The 27642-nt window shown below is 42.0% G+C and overlaps 1 protein-coding gene across 1 annotated transcript in view; it reads left to right on the top strand.

The window, feature by feature from the left end:
- The first annotated feature begins 303 nt into the window (after positions 1–303).
- Positions 304–27642, top strand: part of SLC7A1 (solute carrier family 7 member 1) — a 50303-nt gene continuing 22964 nt past the window's right edge. The window contains exons 1-3 of the mRNA XM_073662486.1: positions 304–448; positions 25457–25832; positions 26563–26721. Of these exons, the coding sequence (XP_073518587.1) occupies positions 25463–25832; positions 26563–26721 (529 nt within the window). The 5' untranslated portion in view covers positions 304–448; positions 25457–25462. The remainder of the gene's footprint in view (positions 449–25456; positions 25833–26562; positions 26722–27642) is intronic.

Below are 27642 nucleotides of genomic sequence, written 5' to 3'. Positions count from 1 at the left end.
CTCTCCATTCCAGTCTGTACCAGTCACACTTGTGAGTCACCTCTCTGTTCCCTGAGGACCCGGATGTACTGAACCACGTCACACATCCAGGCCTTGACCATGACTGTAATAGTATATCCAGAATGTATATTGGACAGCCTGCCCACTAAAGGAGAAGTGGGCATGGACCGGCCTTAGCATAACCCTGAGCTGTACTGGCCCCTGTATCTGTAGGGTCCTAGCAGCCAAGTGCACAAGGAGGAGGGAGAGGAGGGAAGGAGTAGAGGAGAGGAGGAGAGGAGAGGGGAGGTGTGGGGTGGCTGATGTAATACAGACGAGGAGTGGCGAGAGCCGGCAACATCCAGCACGCTGCTGCTCCACTATTACTACACAGCGACCTTGTGTGTGAGCAGCAGCGTGCCCAGGAGGACTGCCACCCCAGACAGTACCCAGCTCCGGCTTCTACTCAGTGAGTACCGGCCTTATACCACTGTACAGACAGAGCTCAGCCCTGATATAATGGACACACTGCGGCTATTCTTCTCCTGACCCCAGGGGATGCTACAGAGGAGCAGATACAATGTAACACTCAATAGAACGTTGATGACACAATGCATCTACAGCGGGTCAAGTGTCACAGAACGTTGGGGAGAAAATGTATCTTTTCGGGTCACGTGTCCGAATTCCATAGAACGTTGGGGATATAATGTATCTTTTCTTCGCGTCACGTGTCCCGGCGCCTCTTCTCATTATTCTGCTGCCTTTCCGCTACCTCCTTAGATACTTTTTCTATGTGTCATTCATCTGATTAGGCCTGATCTCCCAGATATGCCTGTTACATTATATATGTCCTACCGGCTTCTGAGCACATGGCAGCTCTGTATGCCAGTGATGATGTTACCTACATAGGTGTATATAATTCCTGCTTTATGGCAGACTACACTGGGGTATGCTGCCCATACACCGTTTATTGTATTTTATCTCTGCAAATATCGCGCTAGATCCTGTTCCTTCCCGCACATTACAGCATGATGCAATATTTATGGTGGTTATTGCCCGCCCCTTCCCTCCTCCATGATGGGCATCTGTGATCTGTCAGGCTGCTCTTCTTGTATTTCCAGCCCAATATCACCTGTGCCACTGTATATACCTGGACTTCATGGTGATGTTTGGGGCTTTCCATGAGATTTCTGCATACATACATATGTATCAATCTGTTAGAGGATATAATGTCCTGCCATAGCTTCCCTCCCTGTCATCTGCAGCTCCACCTCCCCACGTCACAGCTCTCACTACATTTCCGTTTATGGTGTTGGGGAGAAGCACATTGTCCTTGTTATATTAGTTATAGGATTAGATGAGATGTTATCCTGCAGGAGATGTGGGAAATCCCAGGGATAGGCTGAAGAAAAGCCAAGCTCTGCTGAATGTATTGCTGAAGCTCCATCATATTATGTAACTTTTACTATTATTGAGCCACTTTTTGAATCCTTGTTAGTTCTACTTTTCATGTCATTTCATCATCTTCTGATCTGTCATGAGACTTGTCAGGAGGTATCAATCATTGCAATCCCTGACATGAGATCACCATGACTGGTAAGGAACACTCTTCATCAGTTTTCAGTTCTGATATCTTTTCTGACCTCCCAATTAAAGGGACTTTATCTGAAACACATGGCTACTGATGCAGGGACACTAAATAAATCATCTGTTCTGGCTTCATTATTAGATTTCATGAACATACCACTAAGCACACAAACCTGTACTGCTGTTCATGAAGTGTGTTTTGGATCAAGGGCTCGCTCACACCAGCATATAACTTGGAGGAGTGCTATCCGATGTTTTATTGAATAGCACTCAGACCAATGTTATTTTATCGGGCAGTGCTGATCAGCGTATTTTTTCAGCATGCTGCGAGTTGCTCCTCAAATCAGATGACAAGCACCCATTCAAGTCTATGGGTGCAAGTAAAAAATTGGACTGCACTCAGATAACATCCTAGTGCAGTCTGACATCTATGGACTCAGACAATGAAGAAGATGAAAAAATTACGTTCTCCATGTTCTTCCTACCTGTGCTATGATTCTCTCATCCGAAAGAATCTGATCACACTAAGCTGGCACTCGGCTCAAACTCAGACCAGAGTTTGATCAGAATGTCATTAACATAATGAGAATTGAGAGAATCATCGCTCATGTGAGCAAGAAGACCTCACAGTGCAAATTGCTTCTTCAGAGAGAAAGAGGATTTGAACTCTAGTGCCGCCTATTGGAAGTAGCAATCCTAAAAGTTAATATTGACCCTTTAATGAGCCTTGCCTTATGATGTAGGATGAAAGCCAAACCAGAATCTCTATTTGCAGACACATGTTTCTGGGTGTTGCCTCTTGGCTCGTTAAAGGGTCAGTATTGACTTTTAGGATTGCTATGTCTAAGGGAAGAGTCAGATGGCTGTATAATTCGGATGAGGCTCGCAACATAGTGCTGGGACTGGCCGGCAGTTCTCCCGACCTGAGAGTGACATCTGCATAGAAACACATGCTGTCACACTCAGGTTGGGATTGCTGCCAGCCAGTCAGATCATTGTGTTGTGATCCACCCCTGAGTTATATGGGCGCAGTCATACAGCCATATAAATTGGACTGAGATCAGAGTGCGATGCACAGACTGGCCGGCGACTCTCCCGACCTGAGCATGACAGCCCCATGTATTTCTATTCAGCTGCCACACTCGGGTCAGGAGATCTGTGGCCAGGCCGTGCATTCTGGTCCGATCTCAGTCCGATTTATATGGCCATCTAACTGCACCCTAATAAGTTGCACTAGAGTTCTATTCCTCTTCCTCTCTAAAGAGGCAATTTGCATATTTAATTTCCCAGAGGAGCATTGCTTGGCCTATAAGTCTGCTTTTAATGGTACGTCACTCTCGGCATGGAGACACATTAACCCTTTGAATTCACAGAACATAACCTTGGACACTTCTAATGCTGCTACCAGGCCAGCTGTGCTACTAGAGGAGAATATGTGTTGGAGCAAAATTGGGGGTATACAAGATACAATTTGAGTCAATAGTATTGTATAGGACCATATTTGGTATCTGTGTTAGATGTATTCTGAATGCAGTAGTAGTTAGTAAGTCCACACGAGACAGAATCACTGTAAATATTCCCTGTGGATTTGTGCAGGTACAATCCAAAACTGGTTTCAGTAATAGCAAGTGCATAAGATTTCAGAAATCTCATTCTCATGTTGTGGACTTTTTCCATGTCACAACTGATATGCAGAATCTGCAGATTTTCATTGCAGGGGTCACCCCTTTCAATTCAACAGCGGTGAACTTCGGAGTGAATATGCTACAGAATCCCCTGGTAGAACTTGTGGATTTTGCTGCTGAATTGAGGTCCTACCAAAAATGTCATGTTCATTCATACCCAGACTTTTTCTGCTGCCTGTCATTTAAAAAGAAAAACCTGGTGGAACCCATCTACATGGATTTCACCTCTGAAAGTTCAATGGTTGGAATCTGCAGCAAAGTCTGAAAGATGTCCACAATGAACAGCGGCCGGGGGAGATCTGAAATTCATATCCTGAAATATATAGCATGTCCCAATATCTGCAGTCTTGTAAAACCTCATCTTTATAAATTCTGACCTGGGCGATGCTACTCCTGCAGTATCACAAATGCCTGTGCTATTCATTGTAGGAATCGTGTAATATGAGCAGCTTGAAAGGCTTCTACTGACTGGAACTTTGTATGGAAAATTAAAGTTGTGTGTACGTCACCATGTGACCTGCACCACACCACACGTTTGTGCCAGGTATCACAGGGCACTTGACGAGCTCTAACGAGCCATTTTTTTGTTTTATTACATTTACCCTAAAAATATTCCCTTTTACACAGTGGGCTGAATAAAATAACAAGATTAAAAGAATATATCAAAAATAGAAATGGAATATGACACAGATGATTCCAGCGGTGCCAGTTGGTGCTCAAGTCACTGTGTTCCCTTGTGCATGCTTGTCATTCCCTCCTGGGTCACGTTGCCTCGTAATCACTGCCAAACATACCTAGTGGCAGAGTTTAACTCTTCTGCAATCCTTGATTGAAAGTTGCCCAGCAAAGGGTAATTTTTTTGCCACGTGTAATTTGTGCCCTACACCTTGTGCTTCTACAGTTTACACTGACATATGGTAGGAGTAAAGGTTGTCATCTTATTAGTATATATGATTGTGATGAGATTGCAGTTTCCATTTTTAATTGCAGCGTACATGGAATAATTATGCCAAATAGTTATGTAACTGTAATAAGCAGAATTATGAAATGCATTCATCTCCATATTTTAATTTACAATTTTGATACAAGGGCGGTTTTCCTTGTGTTTGTCATCAGCTGATTTGTAAGCTACAGGAGTGTTTGCTATGTGTTTAGCTTCTATTGTAAGCATTATACTTGACAACTATGTATACTTGACCCCAGAGGACATGTAAGGTCACCCTCATAGTGACGGTGGCAGTGCGGCTGTGTTGTGTAAATGTGATGCTATTTGTTAGGCTTCACCTTGGAGATTTGCTTACTATAAACAGAAAGCTTGTGGGGACTGAACAGATTTAATAGTCTAGCCGGGATTTATCGTCTAATGATAGATTTAGCCGCTTATAAACAATGCTTTGTGTCCACCAACAAGTTTCCAAATTGTGATTATAAAAAATTAGGATATTTCTTAGATGTAAAACGTAAGGGATAGACTGTCCACATTCAGATGACCTGCATGTCTGGCTATTAGGGCTCATACCCATATGTACGAAAAAAAGTTCCGATATCTGGACCGAAAAATCGGACGAGTGTCATGAGAGGACAATACGATTTTTCACACCTTGCATCCATATGAACTCTGTATGCAATGCTTTTTTTTTCTCTGCAACTATTATTCTACAATCATTTACAGGACCATTTACAGAGTTCTATGCTACAGAATGGTAATACGGATGGTCCGGATGCTGTCCGTTTTTTCTCGCACCCATTGACTTGCGTTGGCGAGTCTCGTCCGATATACGCAGCAAATCGCAGCATGTGTTTTTCTCGCACATGAGTATGTAGCATGCTGCGATTTTTGTCTCAGTCTGATTTCAGCTGAGAAAAAAATCACAGATGAGATGTCCCTCATAGAATAACATTGGTCAGAGTGCAATCCGATTTTTTATCGCAAATGAGTATGAGCCCTTAGGAGTATACTGCTCTCACAATTAAAGGGGGGGCATTTTCAAGTTTAAAAGTTATACCCTGTCCTCAGGGCAAGGAATAAGTTCCCGATTGCTGGGGGTCTGACTGCTGTCGCCCCCACCGATCCCAAGAACCAAGGCGAATGGAGTGAAGGTCAATCATGTGTACTATCGCTCCATTCATTCTTAATGGGAATGTGGGGAAGTGCCGAGTGCACTGCTTACCTGGCCTTACGCACTCTGTATTAGAATGAATGGAGAGGTGGTAAGCATAATCGACCTCTGCTCCATTCGGGTTTAGAGGGGACCACAATGGTCAGACCCACACCAATTGGACAGTTATCTTATCCCTTATCCAATGGATCTGGGTTTCTTGCTGTAGTTTCAATGTCAACTCATTTTTTTTCTGCTGCAAATCTGCTAGTTTTCTCAAAGATGAGGTCAGTCTATAGGTCCTCATTAATGTCTATCAAGGATGGATTTTATTTCTTTTTGGAGTAAACTCCACTGTTCCTCTTTTTGGCTTGTTTTTCTTTTGTTTCTGGTCTCTCCTTTTCTGAGAGCTGGTCCCTTGTTCTCTATATGTAAATTGTGTCTTTTTGATAGCCAACTAGGCATGATCCTCACAAAGCCTCCCATAGAGAAGTGTTTTGGATCACGCCCCCATTGGCTTACAAGACTAGATTTACATACATAGACTAGGGGTCCATATCTCAGGAATGGAGAAGTGAAGGGAACAAAAAAAACACAATACCAGATACAGAACAGCAACATTTAGACTAGATACTGTAAAGCAAAAAAACAATTACATATTAATAGCAAGTGACAAATCGTCTATAAACAACTTTATGAATGGTGAATTATAATTCATAAAGTAATTACTGAAGGTCATATAAAGATCTAGAATTACAATCATAATTTCTGCAGGTCGTGTGCCTGCACCCCAGCATTCTTTGCTTGTTTGGTGTGTACACAGCGCGTGATTTAGTGATTTTTGCATTCTTAACAGTGTATTCTTTATAATGAGAGTCATACTATAATCCTCTGTTAGAAAACTCTCCAAGAATTAAAGGAGATGAGCTTAGATGTTAGGAGTGTCTGTTGTTATGCTGTCGACCTGTTCCAGTAACCATGTTTGTAAGCTATAATGGTGTTAAGGTAAACTGTACACTTTAAATAGTGATTATTATTTACCTGTACCAAAGCAGTGATGCCATAGGATATAAGCTCTACACACCCCTTTTAAAATGGCAGGTTTTTATCATGTCAACAAAATTATGCCAAGAAAAATAATTCCAGAACTATTTCTATCTTTATTGTCACCCAGAATCTGTACAAATTCATTGAGAAACAAACTGAAATAATTTTGAGAAGGGTAAAAAAACAAAAACAAAACTAAAATAATGTGGTTACATAAGTGTGAACACTTTTTTAATAATTGAGATTGTGGTTATGTGCAGAATTAGCCAATGACAATTAAACTCATGTTAAATAGCAGTCATTGCACAGCTGCCATCATTTACAGGGATTCTGATTAACAGCGCATAAAGTTTCCCTGTTCTAGTAGCATTTTCATAAGCCCCCGTCTCACATAGCGAGATTGCTGCTGTGTCACGGTTTTGGTGACGCAACAGCGATCTCACCAGCGATGTCGCTATGTGTGACACTTTGCAACGATCAGGCCCCTGCTGTGAGGTCGCTGATCGCTGCAAAGTGTCCTGGACCATTTTTTGGTCGTTGCTCTCCCGCTGGTCAGCACACATCGCTGTGTGTGACCAGCGGGAGCAGCGATCAGGCTGGTAACTATGGTAAACATCGGGTTACTAGGGGCACACGCGCACCTAGTAACCCGTTGTTTATCATGGTTACGAGCCTGCTAAAGTGAGCGGTAACCTCCCGCTTACTGTACCAGAGTGGTAACCATGATAAACAACGGGTTACTAGGTGCGCGTGTGCCCCTAGTAACCCGATGTTTACCATAGTTACCAGCCTGCTCCTGCTTCAGCAGGCTGGTAACCAGGAGCAGGACATTGTGGAAAGATTCTTTCCACGATGTCGCTGCTCCCCTAATCGTTGGTGAGCCTGCCTGTTTGACAGCTCACCAGCGACCACATAGCGACGCAGCAACGATCCCTGACAGGTCGTATCGTTGTCGGGATCGTTGCAGCGTCGCTAAGTGTGACGGGGCCTTTAGTTGCATTTTACAACAAAAGGTCCACAAACAGCTTACAACACAGAAAGGGGATCTCATTGTTGAAAGTTATCAGTCAGGAGAAGGGTTCGAAAATATCCAAGGCATTAGATACACAATGGAACACTGTGAAGACTGTCATCAAGAAGTGACTTAAATTTGGCAGTGACATTACCTAGAACTGGACATCCCAAAAAAATTGATGCAAAGACCAAGAAGAAAATTGGTCCAGGAGGCTGCCAAGAGGCCTACAGCAACATTAAAGGAGCTGCAGGAGTTTCTGGCAAGTACTGGTTGTGTACTGCATGTGGCAACAATCTCCTGTATTTGCCTGGCCTGTGGAGTAGAGTGGCGAGATGGAAGCCTTTTCTTACAAAGAAAAACATCACTGCCCTACTATGTTTTTTCTAAATCTACATCAAGTCTGCCAAAAGCATGTGGGAAAACGTGTTCTGATCTGATGAGACTCCCCGGCGGAGAAGTGAGTGAGACGAGTGCACGTCACAGGGCAGGGCAGGAGAGGTGGGGAAAATGCTAAATAAACTGATAGGCGGGGATTTCTGGGCTTCCTAATCGGATAGGCGGGGATTTCTAGGCTTCCTAATCGGATAGGCGGGGATTTCTGGGCTTCCTAATCGGATAGGCGGGGATTTCTGGGCTTCCTAATCGGATAGGCGGGGATTTCTTGGTGTTCCCCAGACGCCAAGCATGTGAAAACAGATTGTATAAAAACACATTTCTCTGCAATCAGACCTCTACTATGGGCCATACAGGTAAGTATAGACTTACTTTTCTATAACCTGTATGCCCATATTAGAGGTCTCATATCGCCCAGGGGGTGACAGATTCCCTTTAAAGTTCGAAAAAGTTCTGAAATGATTCTTCTTGGTATGATTTTTTCCATGACAAAAAAATCTGGCATTTTAACAGGGGGGTGTAGACTTTTTATATCCACTGTATGTAGAATTGTATCCATACTGGGCTTGTGTGTAAATATGTGCTGTTTTTTTGCTCCAATAACATATGGGATAACTAATGAAGGACTAGTCTGTACTAGTCTGTACTCGGCCATCTCAGTTCTATAACCATTGAATGGAACAGCAGTAGATCCATTCAAACAGGAGTCCTGTTGTTGTGACCGGTGGGGCTCCCTGCAATCATACATTTATCATCAGTCTTAGGCTCAGGCCCCACTATCAGTATTTGGTAAGTATTCTGTCAGTATTTTTTCTCAGGAGTGGGAGCCAAAACCAGGTGAGGAACAATCAGGGAAAAGGTATAATAGAAACAAGTCACCAATTCTGCATTTATCACCCATTCCTGAGAAAAAATACTGACCACATACTGATAGTGGGGCCGTGGCCTTACTCACATGATCTGGCTGATACAATGTAGCAATCTCTGAACAGAAAAAAGTGTCGCTGTTGATGTTTAGTTTACATGTGGTTTCCTATATTGATTGTAGCAAACTCCGTGTTTGGCTTTCAGGCCTGAACAGTGACTGTCCGGTACGAACGCCGAACATTTTGCCCATCTCTAATCCACACGTGAAAAACATACAGACCAAACACTGGTGACACTTGTAGCATTTTTTTTGCATGTGTGAAGAAACTCAGACTTCTAATTTAGGCCCGAAATAAAGCAAAACTGAAGCACAAAGTGTATCCGAAAATTAGAACTTTTCCTACACAAAATGAGTTGTCCCCTCTAGAATTACCAAACAAACCACACAGCCAAAAAGCAGCATTTGACTTTGCGCCACACTATCTGCCCATGTGAATAATCTCTGAGAATGGTAATCTAGTCCAATCTTATTCTATTTGGCCACTCTATTGCATGCCCAAATTGAACAATGAGCCCGTTGATCAGCACTTCAGATACTTGGTGTACCGTCACATTGTGATATTTATATTAGATTGGGTGCATGGGATAGCTGATAGGATTAGTTACTATGTGGACATAGTCAAATAGGTACTTCACAAGTTTCCATAGAACAATGGTCCATTATTCTTGCTACTTGTTGGCCAAAATATTGTTCTTCGCCAAAATTTTTATAGCCTAAGATATAATGTCTTGTTTTGCTTCCTGAAATGCAAATATACACTTATCAATGAATTAAAATACTACACATACTATTCTGTTAAAGATTCAGGTGTATCAATACAAATTATGTGCCTTTACAGGCATGCATCATATTTTTCAATGTACCTTTACAAAATTATCAGCCAACTATTAAGGCTAAAATAAATGGAGAAGCTCTATCCTCTCTCTCACAGCAAAGAGTCCCAGCGCAAAACAGAACCCTCATAACCACCAGTCAGTCATCTGTATGTAAATAAACACTTTATTTTAGGCAAAAAAGCGTATACTGTCGCAAACAATACCTTTCTATATTTTCCTGGAGGCGTTCATTTTGTCTTCCCTTCTTTTTCACTGCTTGAACATATAATTTGTGGATAAACCACAGACTTTAGCTTATTTTGTCCCTGGTACGGAGGTAGATTGTAGCAGCGGAAACTTACTATTCTTTTATGTACAAGAAAAAAAAAAAACTATGGCCAAGATAGTTTTATGAAGATGCTTTAAAGGCATCTTACAAAATCAACCAAAAGCTTGCCCTGTGCTGCTGAGGAGCAAAAACTCAGAAACAGTACTTTCTACAGATGGGTGTATCTGACTGTTTTCACTAGTTATTTTTCAAGGTACTTTAATATGATAGACATCGGTGTTCAGGGTAGCCACCTATTGGTGCCTCTCAAAAGTATTCTTCAGTTTTGGTGGGGAGCTTTTTGTATATTTTTTCCCAGGAAACATTGCCTTCACCTAGCTGGATTTCCATAAGGAGAACCTGTATCTGCCATGAGGCTTTCCGTCTACTTTTTTTCCACTGCCTAGGTCATATTTAGGTTTGGTCTCCATTAATGATTGCTGGCCAGTAATTCTAATCACCGAGATAGCGGGTTGTTTTATTATCTGGGATATTCACAGCTGTGTTCACACCAGCTAGAGTTTGTCCCTATCCCAAGACCATATAAATTACTATAAGGTGCATAAGGTTTCTACAGGATTTTGATTCTTACTTTAGTGCTGTAGTAGGAATAGTAAGTGACCTGTAACATGAAATAATCCTTAGTACATGTAAATAGGCGGTGTCCTCCTTAATCTTGCTGTAGGGAACACTAGACATATGGACAGATACAGTATATGTGCAGGAAATTATAGTCTTAGAAATTGATGCTAATATGTTATAAGACAGTAATAGGGACCAGCGGGCATGTACTATTCTTTATTATGACATGTAACATTAGCTCATTAGCTTTGAAAACAGCTCAATCAGCTTTACGTAATTTTAGGGTTCCACAAATGGTCATTTCCAAGTGGGATTGAGGGCAGGACCAGGCTCGGCTTATCTGTCCCAATGTTGGTCGCTGTGTGCTCTGCACTCATAACTTAGTGAGCCAAGTAGGGAACCTATTGTTAAAAAATGTGAATTCACTCCTGATCAGTAGTGTATATGCGTTATTGAGTGATTAAAGGCGTTGGAACTTTCCTTTCTGTTACAAGGGTCCAAGTATGTTAAATTGATACAAGAAAAGTAGTAATCCAGCTCACCCAGCTTAATGTTGCCTGCGATCCTCGGCTCGGATATAAAAACCACTCCTGCTAAAGTGGTAGAAATCAAATAGAAGGTAGGGAAATCCAGACTTTTTTTGGATAAAAAATATGCAAAAACTTTATTGTAGATTCATATAAAAAAGGACATTCCCAGTGCTGAAAAAAAAATATGAGCTTAATCCAAATCCATTATTATTATTATTAGTATAATTATTATTATTCTTATTATTATTATTAATTAAGCTCATATTTTTTTCAGTACTGGGAACGTCCTGTTCTATATGAATCTACAATTACGTTTTTTTGCATATTTTCTTATCCAAAAAATGACTGGATTTCCCTACCTTCTATATAATAAATTGATCACCTAATGTCCCAATATGGGGACCAACAGCGAGCAGTTACAATTACTATTGATATGTGTGAGGACATCTTTAGCACGTATTTTGATTCCCTGTGGCGCCATTGTAAGAGAAATGAAGTGCTACACTTTTCCCAATTTAACTCATTGAATTGTCCAAGAAAATCATAGACCTGCCCAAGTGTAGAAGAGCAAACTGTGTCCTGTTCCACGTTGCACACAACTCATTATGGTTTGTAATACAGATGGCTCTGACCATGAGAACTAATGATTGACGGGGGGCTGAATGTAGCAGGAGTTGGCTGGTGAATGAATGGTTTTCTTGTTTGTCGTAGACTGGAGTCTAATGTATCTTATGTCCTTATGCTGATGAAATAATTCCTTATATTGCATCATCTCACTGCAGTTCAGTGTGTCTTGGGTCTTAGTGCCACTTTACAATTCTCAGTAAGTCCTCCATTGTTATTAGTAACTTTAGTGCCTTTATGGCATTGTCATGCTTGACGATACAACCTTAGTGCCTGTAATAATTCATACTTATAGATGATTCCATGGGGTCCAGCCCTGGGGCCACCGTACAGTCTCTATGCATGATGCCATGTACAGCTCTACAACCTTCCCGCCATTCCATATGGTAACTTTACTACTATGGTCCCCAACCTGTGCTTTGATAGATATTGCAAAACCACAAATTTCAGGGTATGCTGGTAGTTCACGTTTCACAACAGCAGTTCAATGAAAGCAAAGATCCCACCCTCCCCCCTATAGAATGCATTTTGTCGTGCAGCCATTCTGGGAATGAGGAGTGTTTCGTTTGCAGTGAACTCATCACATAAGATAAGAAATATTGATCCCTCCAGGAACATATACATAGGATCCGGTAAGGTTGTTGCATTGATCTCATTGGTCACAGTTGAGGAATGTTTGTCCTGGTTTCAAAGTAATGTACATTAAGAAATACTCATACCGGTGACATCACTGCCACATATAATGACAACATGCTGTGTGTGGTCTACAGTATACACTGTAAGAAGAATATTTACTGTTAATCCTATACTAAATGTAATGTTAGTTTTATACATCCAAAATTTACTGTTGTGGTATTGCCCACAAAATCCAGACTGGCTATAGGTCTCCTGATCCAAACTCAACAGGCTCATAGGCATATATGGTGCTGTTGAGTTTGGATCAGGAGACCTACAGCCAGTTCGGACTGTGAAAGTCAGATGTGTGAACTTTGTCTAATTGTGACTGCCTACACAAGCCATAAAGGGGCTCTTGTATCTCAACAACCTCTTTCTATTAATCTATTGTTATGCATCTGTCTCATCTTCTGAACCAAAGCATCACTCCCTATTCCTATGTACACCACCCTTTGTTTTGCTCCACATTGGGTCTTCCTCAGTGACATAATCTTCCAAGGCTATTTAAGGACCTTTTTGACACACTCCAATGTCTGAATATTGAGACTATGAGTTCACCTGCTGCTTGTTTTGGGGTTTGCCACCATTCAGTTCATTCGGTTGCTATCATCTCCTCAATATCCTGTCATTTCTACCAATTGCATTCTTCGTCTGAGACCTGCTGGTTAATCCATCATTTACTGTAAGCATTACAAACTGTCATTAGATTCTGTTCATGTTACGCTACAACCTACATCTAAGTTCTGCTTCATACCTACCATTTTTCTCTTCATCAGCCCTCCTTGTTCCTTGGCTTCTGATGTGTCCTGCCTCGCTGGTTTGTCTGCTGTCTAACATAGTTTGTTGTACAAATGCTCAATTCCATGTGCCCTCCATCCTGCTGTGGCAACACCCTTAGTCTGTATGTTCACTTTGGCATGTGGCATTATGAATCCACCTCACTAGGTGAACCCTTACGCCTGTTAAGGTGTATGGACATCACATTATAGAAAATCCAACTCAACCTGGCCCATCCAAGTGTTGTATAGGGTCAAAAATTCGATTACATATAATACAATACTTCCCTGCAGAGGTCACTGTTATAGGATTGTGCACGGCTGTGAGCAATCGGTCATCATTTTATTTAAGGATATTAATACTAATTCTAAATGACACAGTTTTCCTGAATCTGATGTTTGTTTGTTTTTTTGTTCCTGGCCTTCTCTATTCCATAGCTATGGTCCCCTATTTCCTGTATGTAAATTGAATCAAAAAATTATATTGGTGGTGATCATGAAGACTTCAACAGAAAAGAGTTGATGACCACGCCTACTTGACTAACAACACTAGATTTACATACCGGAATAAGGGGGCCATATCTCAGCAATGGAGAGGCGTAAGAACAAAAGAAAAACAGCGCCAGATTCAGGAGAACAGCGGCATTTACCCCAGGATCAAAATGTAAATTTTTATAGCAAGTGACAGGTCCTCCTTAAGAAATAAAAATCCCTTGGTTGGGAAGTAGGTCAGTATTTTCTTTGCAGGTAAACCTATGTTTTCACCATTATTTCCTCTCTGCATGTGGTGAGCCATTATTTGTAGATTTCAGATTTTACAATAAATCTCGGCAATGAATCTCAATGACCACATTTTATATGTTTGTTGTACATGTGCATTTCCATAATGTATGGAGCCCAGTAATCAGTGGTTCTTATTAGCCTTCGGGCTCGTAGTTATTTCATGCGGAAGCAGCTTTTAGGATTGATAAACATGACGGCGGCCATGGCATATGACTTATTAAGCCTATAATCTGCTAATGAGACCAGTTGTCTCCACACGGATGTTTACATAGTGAGGATACCCCGTTCCGGGATGGCGTCTGTGCTAAATATAGGTTACAGCAGGTTAATCTGTGATTAGTGCCAGTCATTCATGTGACGTCCAATCTGGTAACACAATCGTGGTGGGAGCTGAATCCTAGCAATGATGGGTTGGTGCCGTGTGTGACCGGTTCAGGTGCTAAACATGGAGGTGGCATAAATCCTACAAAGAGAAATGGGAATACTAATGACTAACGTGACCAACATTAGAAATGGATGGTTATATGGTTGATGTGATGATGTCTGGGGGTAATTGCTCTATGAAGGCTATCTATGATCTGATGGACTAGAAGAGCTGTAGGCCAATGAAGGGAGCAGCACAAAAATGCTTTTTCCACTGGACCTACATCTTCCGACAAGCCTACAACGTGCATTAACCCTCTTTCCACAATATGACCAGCTCTACCCTCACCTACTGTATCCTCACCCATCCCTTGCAGACTGTGAGCCCTCGTGGTAAAAATAGAAAAAAACGCCGGAATGGAACTTGAAAATCACAGTGTCTCCATTTGACCCCATTTGGGGTCTCGTTTTGTGACCACAAGACATCTGTTGCAAAAATTTCAATGCGGTTGGATTTGGGGTCACAGATTACACTCAATTTCCATTGTAGATTGTATGCAGCTACAACTTGAATACAAACCCAAGTCAGGGGGTAGAAGTTTGACACTAGTTTGATGCAAAGCAATTCTGGTTTGATTTAGTTTCAGACCGGATATATCATGCCTACACATAATATTGTACAGTGGCTTGTGAAAGTATTTACCCCCCCCCCTCGGCATTTTTTGTGTTTTGCTACCTCATAACCTGGAATTTCACAGATTTTTTTGAGGGTTTGCATTAGTTCATGTAATGAACATGCCTACACTGGTTATCTTTTTATTGTAAAGCAAACAACAAATAGGACAAAATAACTGAAAACTTCAGTGTGCATAACTATTCACTCCCCCCTCTAAAGTCATTGTAGCATCGGCGTCTCTGCCCCCTGAAAGCCAGAGACACCGTCTCCCTTACCGCCGCGCTCCTGGCCCGGCGTCTTCCGGCCCCCCTGCTGCTGCTGCCGGCGCGCGCAGCTTCCCGAGCACTATGCTTAGGGCGCGCGCGCGCTCCCTCGCTCTTAAAGGGGCCGCGCGCGCCGTCCTAAGGAGTCCCCAGCCAATGGCCGGAGGACCTCTCATATAAAAGGTACCTCCTCCAAAATGGAGGTGCCCGTGCAAGGTTGTAGCTCTGTGTTCTAAACTCTGCTTCCGCCCTCAGGTCCCGCTGCTAGCCTGACTACCAGTCCAGTCGGTCAGCCTGACTACCAGTCCAGTCGGTCAGCCTGACTACCAGTCCAGTCGGTCAGCCTGACTACCAGTCCAGTCCGTCAGCCTGACTACCAGTCCAGTCCGTCAGCCTGACTACCAGTCCAGTCCGCCAGCCTGACTACCAGTCCAGCCCGCCAGCCTGTCTACCTGTCTCTGCCAGCCAAGTACACCCTCCAGCCCAACGGTCTGCCTACAGTCCAAACCCGCCAGTCTGTCTATGGGCCAGGCTTACCTGCCTACCCGGAGAACGTACCAGTTACCTGCCGTGCCTACCAGGCAGCCTACCTAGAGGCTCCTGCCAGTTACCCGTGGTGTCTGCCAGTCCATCTTCCCGGATCACCCGTCAGCCTGCCTGCCGTGCTCATCTGCTGTACCGGTCAGTCCCTGCCTTCTGACCCGTGGGAGTCACCTGCTCTCATACAATGACTGGTCCAGAGTAGCACCTGGTCCCTCTGCTCGGTCCTTCCCTGGTTCACGAAGTCGATTGAGCCGCCGTGCGACCTTGGTCAGTCCGAGTTGATACCTAGTTACGCCCCTCTGGTCTTTCCTTGCACCGCAGCACAGAGGTTCCACCAACCGGATCTGTAACAGTCATTACTTTGTAGAGCCTCCCTTTGTGGCAATTACAGCTGCAAGTCGCTTTGAATAAGTCTATGAGCTTTCCACATCTCGCCACTATGATTTTTGCCCATTCCGCAAGGCAAAACTGCTCCAGCTCCTTCAAATTAGATGGTTTCCTCTGGTGAACAGCAATCTTCAAGTCTGACCACAGATTCTCAATTGGATTAAGGTCTGGGTTTTTACTAGGCCACTCCAAAACATTTACCTGTTTCCCCTTAAACCACTCGAGTGTTGTTTTAGCAGTATGCTTTGGGTTATTGTCTTGTTGGAATGTCCGCCCCAGTCTCAAATCACTGACAGACTGAAACAGGTTTTGCTCAAGAACATACCTGTACAGTATTTCGCACCATCCACCTTCCCTTTGACTCTGACCATTTTCCCTGTCCCTGCTGCAGAAAAACATCCCCACAACATGATGTTGTCACCACCATGTTTCACTGTGGGGATGATGTTCTTGGCGTGATGAGCTGTGTTGGTTTGGTGCCAGACATAGTGTTTACCTTGGTGACCAATAAGTAACATTTTGGTCTCATCTGACCACAGCACCTCCCTCCATACATTTGGGGAGTCTCCCACATGTTTTTTGGCAAACTCAAAGCAAGCCTTACAATTTTTGTGTGTAAGTAAAGGCTTTTTTTCTGGCCACTCTTCCATAAAGACCACCTCTATGGAGTGTACAGCTTATTGTGGTCATATGGACAGATGCTTCAGTCTCTGCTTGGGAACTCTGCAGTTCCTTCAGGGTTACTTTTGGTCTCTGTGCTGCCTCTATGATTAATGCCCTCCTTGCCCGGACTGGAAGTTTTGGTGGGCGGCCCTCTCTTGGCAGGTTTGTTGTGGTGCCATGTTCTTTCCATTTGATGATAATGGATTTGATGGTGCTCCAGGGGATCATCAGAGATTGGGATATTTTTTTTTATAACCCAACCCTGACTTGTACCTTTCAACAACTTTGTCCCTGACTTGTTTGGAGATCGCCTTGGTCTTCATGGTGTTGTTTGGTTAGCGCTGCCTCTTGCTTAATGGTGTTGCAGCCTCTGTGGCCTTTCAGAAAAGGTGTGTATGTACTGACAGACATGTGACACTTAGATTGAACACAGGTGGACTTCCTTTCACTAAGCGTGTGACTTATGAAGGTAATTTCTTGCGCCAGAAATTTTTAGGGTCTTCATAGCAAAAGGGGTGAATACATATGTACCTGCCAATTTTTATTTATTTTATCCCATAAATGTAAGTTTTTGCCTATATTTTTTTCACTTTACTTCACCAACTTAGGCTATTTAGTGCTGATGCATCACACACAAATCGGATTACAAAAATATTTAAACACAGGTTGTAATGTAAAAAACCAAGGAAGGTGAATACTTTCGCAAGCCACTGTTCATGAGTTACTGTCTGATGTTAATATCTGTATGTTATACTTGATTTTTAGTACTATCTATAATCATAACATTTAGAAGAATCTGTTACAGTTCTCTGCATTCATGGTCAACTCTAGTTTAATCCCGGACAATATGTCTTTGTCTTTTAAAAAATACAAATTCTTGGCATGAAGAACATTCCCAAGGTCTCTGGGGTTACTTATGTGTATGAAGGACAAAAAGAGAGTTTTCTTCTAAGGGTGCTTTCACATTGCTTTTAGTACACGCTCGGCGGCACTATCGGGGCATATGTCCGAACACCCCCAACCCCCCAAAACGAGATTGGTGGGGTCCGATTGTCCGCCTCCAGAAGGCATACACGCCCAAAAATTATGCACGGCAGAGTGCACATTCGCTCTGCCGGCACCATTATAATCTATGGCCCCATCGGCACATACGTGCGAATCCCGTTTTGCGAGGGGTTCGGACATATGCCCCAACGGGGCCACCAAGCCTGTACTAAACGCAATGTGTAAGCACCCTAAGCAGCAGAACCTTTAGTAAACCATTGTTCCAGAGATGTGTCAAATATTAGTAACTGATAGGGGTATAAACTTTCAGTGGCTGTAGATTTTTGTCTCCTATGTCCTGTTAAAGTTTATCCCTGCAAAAAACTTAATTACGATTGTCTGTTAATAGATGGTAATTCACAAAAATTTGTGCTACATGCTCGGATTTTAACAAGTCTGACTGTATTATCTACAAACTGATTGTTATATATTACTTTAAAGGGACTCTATCAGCACAAAGATGACTGTTCAAACGCTCGGTGCACCATTGCATTTCCAAACCATTCAGTGCGCCTTCTAACCTACTCATTTCCCAGCTATCTCCATCCCCCTCTTTCTTGTTTGACAGCTCAAACAAGTAGGTGGAAAGGTGCACTGAACTTGTTTTCCATCTATCTCTGTCCTTTGATGGCTTCAGTTAGAGCTGTCAAACAAAGAAGAGGGGGATGGAGAAACAAGTATGCGGAAAGGTGCACTGAATTGTTTGACAATGTCATGGTCCACCAAGCGACTATGCTTGGTTTGAGCTGTCTTTTTCTGCTGATAGACTCCCTTTGTGGAAATCTACAATCAGGATATTTTTCTACCTATAACTTTCTATTTACCCAAAATATCAGATGCTATGAGGCCTTAGGGCTGTGAAGGACTTCTCGCTCTATTACAACGGTGGGACGGGTCAAAGGTTTCCGAGCACCTCCTTCCATTATGTTATGTCTGTCAGGCCTGAAAGTGATTTCTTAGAGGAGTCAATAAACATTATAGTCGTTGAAATGCTCGTTAGGTCAACATTTATGTCTCCAAACCTCCCACACAAATGCTCACATCTAGTATGCATGAGTCCTGTATCGGATGAGTAGAGTAAACTGGTGACCGACACCTTCTAGCTGATCCTTTTTTCAACCTGACATCATCTGTCAGGGTAGGGTCAGGAGGATCCCAACCGATTAATTGATGGGTTTAGCCAACTTTACGGTAGTTTAATGGCCGGTTCTGGTTGTTGGCATTTAAAGGGAACTTTTCACTGAGTCTTGCTGACCACGGTCTGGGCAGCACGAATCGTGAGACTGGTTCCATTACAACCATGTAATGAAAGCATGACCTGGGATGAGGTGACCAGCCCAAGTTCCCTGAATACTTCTCCTCACCCACTCAGCACGAGTCACACAGCAGACATGGAGAAGCTGGCAAGAACATACCACTTGGACTGGCCACTTCTTCCCTGACCATGCTTCCATTACATGTTTGTAAAGGAGGAAACTGTCTCTGGTTCAGGCTGCAAAAAACATGTGATGGGTTCCCTTTAATAGTGCTCCATTGTACCTTTTTTCACCCCTGCTTTACTGTGTGGTTTATCCTTTGTATAGAAGATCTGATCGAAGAGACTATTGTCCATCCTTTGGTTGGGCTACATCCATCTAAACATATTCCGGCCATATGGACAGAACATACCTAAAAAGCCATTCCTTCCCACAGCCATGGTACATGAGACCAGGTTTGATGGTTATGTGGACCACACACATCTGACTGAACATTGGCATAATAAAAAAAAGAAGTTATTTTCAAATGTTATTTGTAGGGTTTGGACGTGAGAGTATTATAGGGGGAGGGATGATCTGGCGTCTGTGTAATCCAATTTATGCTGGATTAGATAAATTTCCCTTGTGTGTAGGCTGCAATAGATTTTTTTGGAATAATTTTTTACACAAATAATATCTTGGTAAATATAGATATCCACTTACGTCTCATGTAGATAGTGCCCAGTTCCCAAAGTAGTGTTCTGTATTGTGTGTGTGTGTAAACATGTTCCGATTTCTCTTGAATTGCCCGTTCTGTTGACATTAATATGAAGATTTGATCTCCCGTTACTTGCTGTATGTCACCTCTGCTAAAAAGTTAATGAATTGTTTAGACAATGTTGGAGCAGATACTCCCTTCTGTGCGCTGCGTGGCCTTGGTCGCCATCTAATTACTTTGGTAAGCTGTAAAATTCCACCCTGGGATGCGACTGGAACACATAATATTTCACAAAAAAGCTGCAAATATTTTTAGATGTGGAAAGCATCCATTGAAACAGCATGACATTATTATAGTTGCTTAAAGAACAACATGAAGGAAAATATTAGTTTTGTTGGTCGGCTAAATGCCACAATAGCGGGAGGACTAGAAAAAATATTAAAAACTTCTCTAGCAGCGCTCCGCTGTTCTCTTATGGTATCATCTCACATGCCCCGTGCTAGAGATAATAGAGTGGAGACTCCAGGTTGAATTAATGAAAAGTGAGAAGTTTTAGGGTATGTTTCCACGTTCAGAGGTTGTTCGGCTCAGTGCAAATTTTTGGCAAGCATTGCAGCTTGCCGAATCCTGGCCGTGTGGCATGGCCAAAACTTTTCACAGAGTTTGCTGCTTCGCTGTTTTTAGACCATTTAGTCCGATATTTCGATGGTTACTGAAATATCAGTGTTTCAGAAGTTTTTGAACTTTCATTGACAAATACATCAAGTTTATGTTAAGACACAATATTTACAGCATTGACCCTTATTTCTTCAGACTTCTGCCCTTCGTCCTGGTAGCTGGATATCAGATTCTGGGGCAAATCCTGACAGATTACCGCCCATTATTGTCTCATCAGTGCTTGGAGCTTTTCACAATTTCTGTGACCACTGGTTTTCATTGGGATTGAGATCTGGGGAGTTTCCTGCTGTGGACCCAAAATTTCAATATTTTGTTCACCGAGCCACTTATTTATCACTTTTTCCTTGTGATATGGAGATCCATCATGCTGGAGAAAGCAGTGATCTGTGTGAAAATTGTAAGATTTCTATTTTCTTTTTTAATATTTAGTAAAGATTTTGATAGGAAAACAAAATTGTCCAAAACATTTAACAATACATTTAATTCAAAATCGTATTAAAACAATACAGCATTTTTGATGCTGGCTTCCCTTTAAGAAGCAGTCAGAGCTTAAAGGGGTTTCCCCCCCAAACAAAATACATTTTAATTAACAGATTTTGGAAAGATAATAAGTTCCATAACTGGATGTGTTAAAAAATAGTTTGGTGCAGAGATAATCTTATAAATGTGCCTTTGCTGTATACTGTAATTTGTTGTGTCTTACCATGCAGAGCTGCTCCAGTTCATGGTCAGCACATACAGCTTCTGATGGGGGGTGGGAAGCATAAGTCAATTATGATAAGTGAGTATACAGATGAAACAACAGAAGCTCACAACTGCTGCTTTCTAAAGTAATACATTTCCCTGTCTGAGCTATCACAGGAATGAGAGTTTCTGCCTGGTCTCTAGCACTCACCAGTCCTGTGAGCACATCATAAAGCAAGACCGTGACATAAGTTTATCAGCCTATGGAGCTCCTATGTGTCAATGACTTGATTTATGATTTTATCACAGGACTGGTGACGTGTCAGAAACACTCACTCCTGTGATAAAACAAACATCGAAATGTGTTAACTCTGAAAGCAGCAGCTGGGAGCTCCTGCTGTGTCATCTGTATACTCATTTATCATAAGCAACTTATGCTTCCCCCTGGCCAGAAGCTGTAGTATATGCTGACTATGAACTGGAGCAGTTCTGTATGGTTAAACACAGCCATTACACAGTACACAGAAGGGACACATTTATAAGATTATCTCAGCACAGGAACATTTTTTTAAAACACATCCAATTGTGGAACTTCTTCTTATTACAAATATATGAATTAAAATGTACTTTGTTCATGTGACAACCACGTTAAGGAACCAGCTACCTTGATGGTAGAACTTCCACAGGCTCAAATCGAGTGTGAATATATTTCTGAGTTTATCGACTACTTTGATCATAGTGATAAATAAAAAATCCAGTTCTGTTCCATTACATACCAAATCGATGATCCCTATATGTCTACATGATCGATGCCAAAGCTGCGCAGTTTTTGTATCTTCTGCCAATTGGCAGATTAACATTAGCAGCATTAGATTAGTGATGCGGCTTAACTTGTTGACTTGGGTAAGATTTGTGCCGCTAGTTTACATTCTGTGACGTCAGGAGTGACATACAGCCAGCAGATAGTATTTACTATGTGTGTTCTGTGTGCGTATTTGGTCGGTGGAGTAATATACGAGTAGATTAGTGAAGAAGATGCTGTGCCAGGACCTCCTAAAGACATGACACGTACCCCCCTGAGGCTCCCGCACCCACAGGCTCTAAACAATGCATCTTAGAATGGATTCCTTTGCGGATATCGTGTTACAATAGTAATATCTCTCAGAGTTATCCCATTCATGAATGACCTGTAAGTTCAGAGCTACGATAGCTGCAAAGAGGAAGTGACTGAAGGAAATAGTAATCTGAGCTTAACAGGAGCCGAGTTATTTGTGTACATCCATGAACTCTACAGAGTAAAGACACTCTCCTGCCAACAGCACACAGTGAAGCCTCTTCAGCAGACCGCCTCTTTGAGAGGATCATCCCTTTGTCTAAACCCGATGTTCTGTGACCGATTTTTACATTCTTTTGCAGTAGTGTAACTAGAAGCTCTTGGGCTCTAATACAAAATCTCACAAACAGGGCCCATCACGATTAGGGATAAATTTAATACTATTTTTCTTCTTAAATATGTCAAAGGGACCTTTAGGACCCTCTAGGCTCCAGAATCCGGGTGCAGTCGCAACCCCTGCACCACTATAGTTATGACCCTTCATACCGGCTGTCTTCTTTGAAAAAAGCAATTAATGTAATTATAAATGGTTGTCTGAAAGAGACTTTACTTATGGTGTGATCCATGCATTAATATGTTATCGCTTTTATAAGCAGTGGCAAGATGTGATTTATTGCCTACTGGCGGCATTTTCTTACTTTTCTATACTTTATGAAACACAGGTCATGATCTGGATTAATCAGGCTTTGAATAGTGAAGTAAATGTATAAACTCCTATAGTGTGCATTCATTTTGGGAAAGAGATGGAAAGCATTGAAATCCTCTGCGTTCTCGCTGCCGTCTGGAATTTCGTTCAGAACTTCCGTCAGCAATTCCATCACTTATGATGGCAGAAGCAATGCGAAAGGTTCAAAACAAAAACAATCGAACCCAATAAAAAATTAGTGGAGAAACTCTGAGATCCAAAATAATACAGATCCAGCACAGCACTATTTAGATGAATTTGGCGAAAAAGCGTCAGTGAAAATCATAAGTCAGAAAAGGAAAGTGATTTGAAAAAATAACTACAAATGATGAATTTGACCCTTAGTCCTTAATACAGTAACAGAACATAAGACACAATCTGATATTAGAAGCATTCGGAAGTCCAGTGGGGCGCTATAGACTTCTGTGGGTTCTGTAATACTGCTGTGAGAATGTGCCAGAGATGGGAGATTACTTTATTTGACATATCTTCATACTTGGTTGGCAGTCACCTTCGCCGTAGGACTAGTTTTCATCGGTAAGCTAGTTCCTTTCTCCTTGGAATACGGCAGATTTGATTGTTTACTGACTTGCACAAGTTAAATGATTAATCCTTGGAGCTTCTGGAGCATGTTTCATGTTTGCTTTTTGGGCTTGACTTCTGCTTTTCAGATTTACATCTCCACCTACCTGTATGTGACAACTATATTACTTTAAAAACTGAACTAACCTGTTCTTCTCAGTTACTGAGAATTGTCACGTTAGATAGGTAGATTTGTGTTCTTATTGTATATAGTGACTATATAGATCATTTTATTTTTTTTTCTTCTTGATTTAAAGGGGTTTTCCAGGACTGTTGTATTTTTTTTTACTATGGGCCTAAAAACTAACTGGCAGGTTGCTGTTAACAGATGCAACTACCTGTCTGTTCTACCCGGCGCCGGCCCAGAGCAGTCACCAACTGCCGCTCTTGCTGGTGATTCAGCTGCTCCATGTCAACAGAGCAGTTCTTCTTCTTCCTGGACTGCTGTGTTGACGTCGGCTGTCCAATCCTGTCAACACAGCAGAGCAGAAGAGAAGCCTCTGCTCTGTTAACGTGACATTGGTGGAGGCCGCTGAATTGCCGACAGGAGCGGTCTGTGACTACTCTGTGCCGGGAAAGATCAGCACCAGGCACAACAGACAGGTAAGTAGCAACCACCAGCTTGTTAGGTCTTAGGCCTGTAGTAAATAAAAAATTAAGTCCTGGACAATCCCTTTAACAGCCTTTCCCAGGAAAAGCACTATACCAAAATACCAGACACAAATCCTACATAAGTGGGTGCCCCCATACTTCACAGGCTAAAACCAAAGGGTCTTGTTTGTCTCTACATTTTCTGTCTAAACCTCCCATACACATTAGAGTAATGTTGGCCGCATCCACCGATATCGATGGATTCAGTCGATGCTCTAATGCGTATGGGAGCCCTGGACAATTTATTACTTATTAACTTGGTATGCCCAATCATATTGTCTCCTGGAGATAAGATCCCACCAGACATGTCTGGTGATGACTCTCTTGTTGAGAATACAGGAGCGCTCGGCTGAATGAGCGCTCCTGTATAAGAAAAAGATGGTCGAGATTGCTGATAGACAAATGTGTATGGCCAACTAATCTGTATGGTAGGCTTTAGTCTATGTGCACACAGAGATTCTGAAGAGGTTTTGAAAAATGCCTGGTGGGAGAAAAAAGTGCATGTTACTTTTTTGAAGCAGATCTATACGAAATCTGCTCCAAACTAGAATCTGGCAAATCAAAAGGCTACAAAAAAGACGAAAACGCTTCCAAATCTTTTCAAAACTGCTGTACGAAAAGAAAAATTCCTCAAAAAACTCCCCAGAAAGAAATTGTAGTATTTTCAAACACCTCAAAAAGCCTGTCTGAACATGATCTAAGTCAGTGTTTCCCAAACTCCAGTCCTCATGGCCCCCAACAGATCATCTTTTCAGGATTTCCTTAGCATTGCACCAGTGATGGAATAATTATCAAGGCATCAGAAGTTGCCACAGGTTCTTTCACACCTGTGAAATACTAAGGAAATCTTAAAAACATGGTCTGTGTGGGGCCGTGAGGACTGGAGTTTGGGAAACACTAATCTAAGTGCTAGATGGCCAGTGGGTGAGGTTACACCTCCCATAGTGCTATAGTTCTGGTTCCTGTGGGAGAAAGGTTATGGGGCTACACCTGTCTCATGCCCTTGTGATGAATTGATTGCCTAATTTTCAAGCTGGCCATAAACACAAAATTTTAGCAAAGTATTGCTTCCAATGGCTGGCGACAGACTATAGTCCACTGAAAATGTGACCTGTCTTGTACCACTTCTTGGAAGTCCACTTTGTTTTGTTTGTTTTTTTGAGTGCTCAGTTTTGCCTCTCATGTTGCTGGTGGGATTGTTCGTATGATCAGCCTTATTCAAAATCTAGATTTCCTGAAGAAGAAAGTATTCTGTGTATTCTTAGCAATTCATACTAGTCGTATACGGTATTGGTCATTACATGCTTCGCTTTTTGTTTTTCAGATCAAAATGAGCTGCAACGTTCTTCTCGGTTTTGGACAGCAACTGTTTCGCCGTAAGGTCGTGGGATCTGACTCTAAGGAGAGCAGATTTGCACGATGTCTCAACACCTTTGACTTAGTGGCTCTGGGAGTGGGCAGTACTCTTGGTGCCGGGGTATATGTCTTAGCCGGAGCTGTGGCACGAGAAAATGCTGGACCTGCTATCGTTCTCTGCTTCCTCATTGCTGCTCTTGCTTCTGTTCTTGCTGGATTATGCTATGGAGAATTCGGTGCAAGAGTTCCAAAAACTGGCTCTGCCTATCTGTACAGTTATGTCACGGTTGGGGAATTCTTGGCTTTTATAACAGGATGGAATTTAATTTTGTCATATGTTATCGGTAAGTTGGCCATAATATTTACTGGATAGGCTGAAAATTGTTAGATCAGTGTGGGTCTTACTGTTGGGGCCCTTGGACCCCATTGGCTCCAAAGGCCCTGGGCCACTTTGACCTCTGCACCCCATATAGGCTATGACTCTCTCATTGTGTATATACTAAATGGGCCACATTTATCAAAACTATAGACGAACAAATCAATTCTTAATTAATTTAATTCATGCCAAGTCTAAAACTTTGGAGATTCAATTCACAAAAATTCAGCAAAATAATTTCTCCCAGGAGATGATTACCTGGTTGTGAGTTGTTGAAGTATGCAACAGCTGCAGGCTTATGTTGGAGAAGACCGTGTTCAGCTGATGGCGCTGTGTTAATTGTTAGTTTGCTAATACTGTACTATGTGACCTCTTTAGTTTGTGTGTTATCCTCAATGTTGTAGTGATACAGATAATAGTTACTGAACAACCCAAGTAAAACAGTTCTTTCTCCCACAATATCTGAATGCCAATGATTCTTCTGAAATATCAAGAAATTTGCAGGAATAAATACCCAAGATGTTCAGCGTATGACCGTGTACACACTATACCACATCCTGATCCTCAAGTTCACATCTAGCAAAGCTAAAGCTCAAGAACATTTCCCATTAACATTTCTTAGTCATCTCTGTTTTTGGCAAATGCGGGTGACAATAAGATGGATTTGCCCTTGTAATATTTCCCCCTTTGTTTTTAAGGGACCTCAAGTGTGGCTCGCGCTTGGAGTGCGACCTTTGACGAACTGATTGGCAAACATATTGAGAGTTTTTGTGAACAGCATTTTGCCATGAATATGCCAGGTGTACTGGCCAAGTATCCAGATCTGTTCTCTGTCATCCTCATCGTGGTGTTGACAGGTAAGTTTCATATAAGAAATTCTGTAGTGCAGGAACTTGACAGCCTCATAGATATATATGAAGCTGTTGAGTTCAGGTCGGGAGACCTGCAACCAGTCACAGTGCATACATATAACTTTAGGCTATGTTCACATTCATCTTTTTAGAAAGATTTTGATGAGAATCTGCACGAAAAACCTCCTAAAAAAACATTTAAGCCACATACTCTTCCACAATTTAATAGAAAATCCACTCTCCTCTTCATTCAGTAAAGTTTGGAAGATCTTGCCACGGGTCAAACAAAGTGGAATGTCTCTTCTTTGAGGCTGCTTCTTCTTAGAAGAAACTGTCAAGTCAAAAGGCTGCAAAACTCAGTGCGACCAAAAGCTCTCAAAAATGCTTTAAGACTATGTGCACATGGCATCTTCTAGAAGCCGCTTCGAAAAATTCCAGTGTCTTTGCTGCCGTTCTTGTGGTGGCTCTGCCATCTGTGTCTTTTACCCTACAGTGTGAAATATAGAGAATGGCCGACCCAAAAAATGCCCAAAGAATGAGCTAGTCACATCTTCTTATTACTTTAGAGTTTCTGAACTCTGAAGCTGGTAAAAAAGTGATATAAGTTGGAATGTGTGCACAGCAATGTTGTTTTGACATCGCTGTGCATTATGTTTCCTTTATGGGACTCTTGCAAGACACTGTGTGCTCATAACCTTTAAAACCATTTTAGGGAAAAAAAACACCAAAAATCCTGAAGTGGATTTCTCTTGAAATACTGTCTATGTGCACACTTGTTGCTGAGTTTTCAGAGTAGAAACTGAGCAGAATCTTCAAATGTTTGATGAATTTTACATTTTTAAGGAGGATTCTGAGAGTTTCCACTCCAAAACCACTCCGTGTGACCATGGCCACTTGTTTGATTTTTTTTCCACCTCCAAAAAACTT

This window comes from Phyllobates terribilis, unplaced genomic scaffold, assembly GCF_046119375.1.
Source record: "Phyllobates terribilis strain yellow unplaced genomic scaffold, ASM4611937v1 Scaffold_2__4_contigs__length_985480577, whole genome shotgun sequence".
Taxonomy (NCBI): domain Eukaryota; kingdom Metazoa; phylum Chordata; class Amphibia; order Anura; family Dendrobatidae; genus Phyllobates; species Phyllobates terribilis.
Note: the sequence above shows the minus strand (reverse complement) of the source record. Positions and strands in the feature narration are given on the sequence as shown.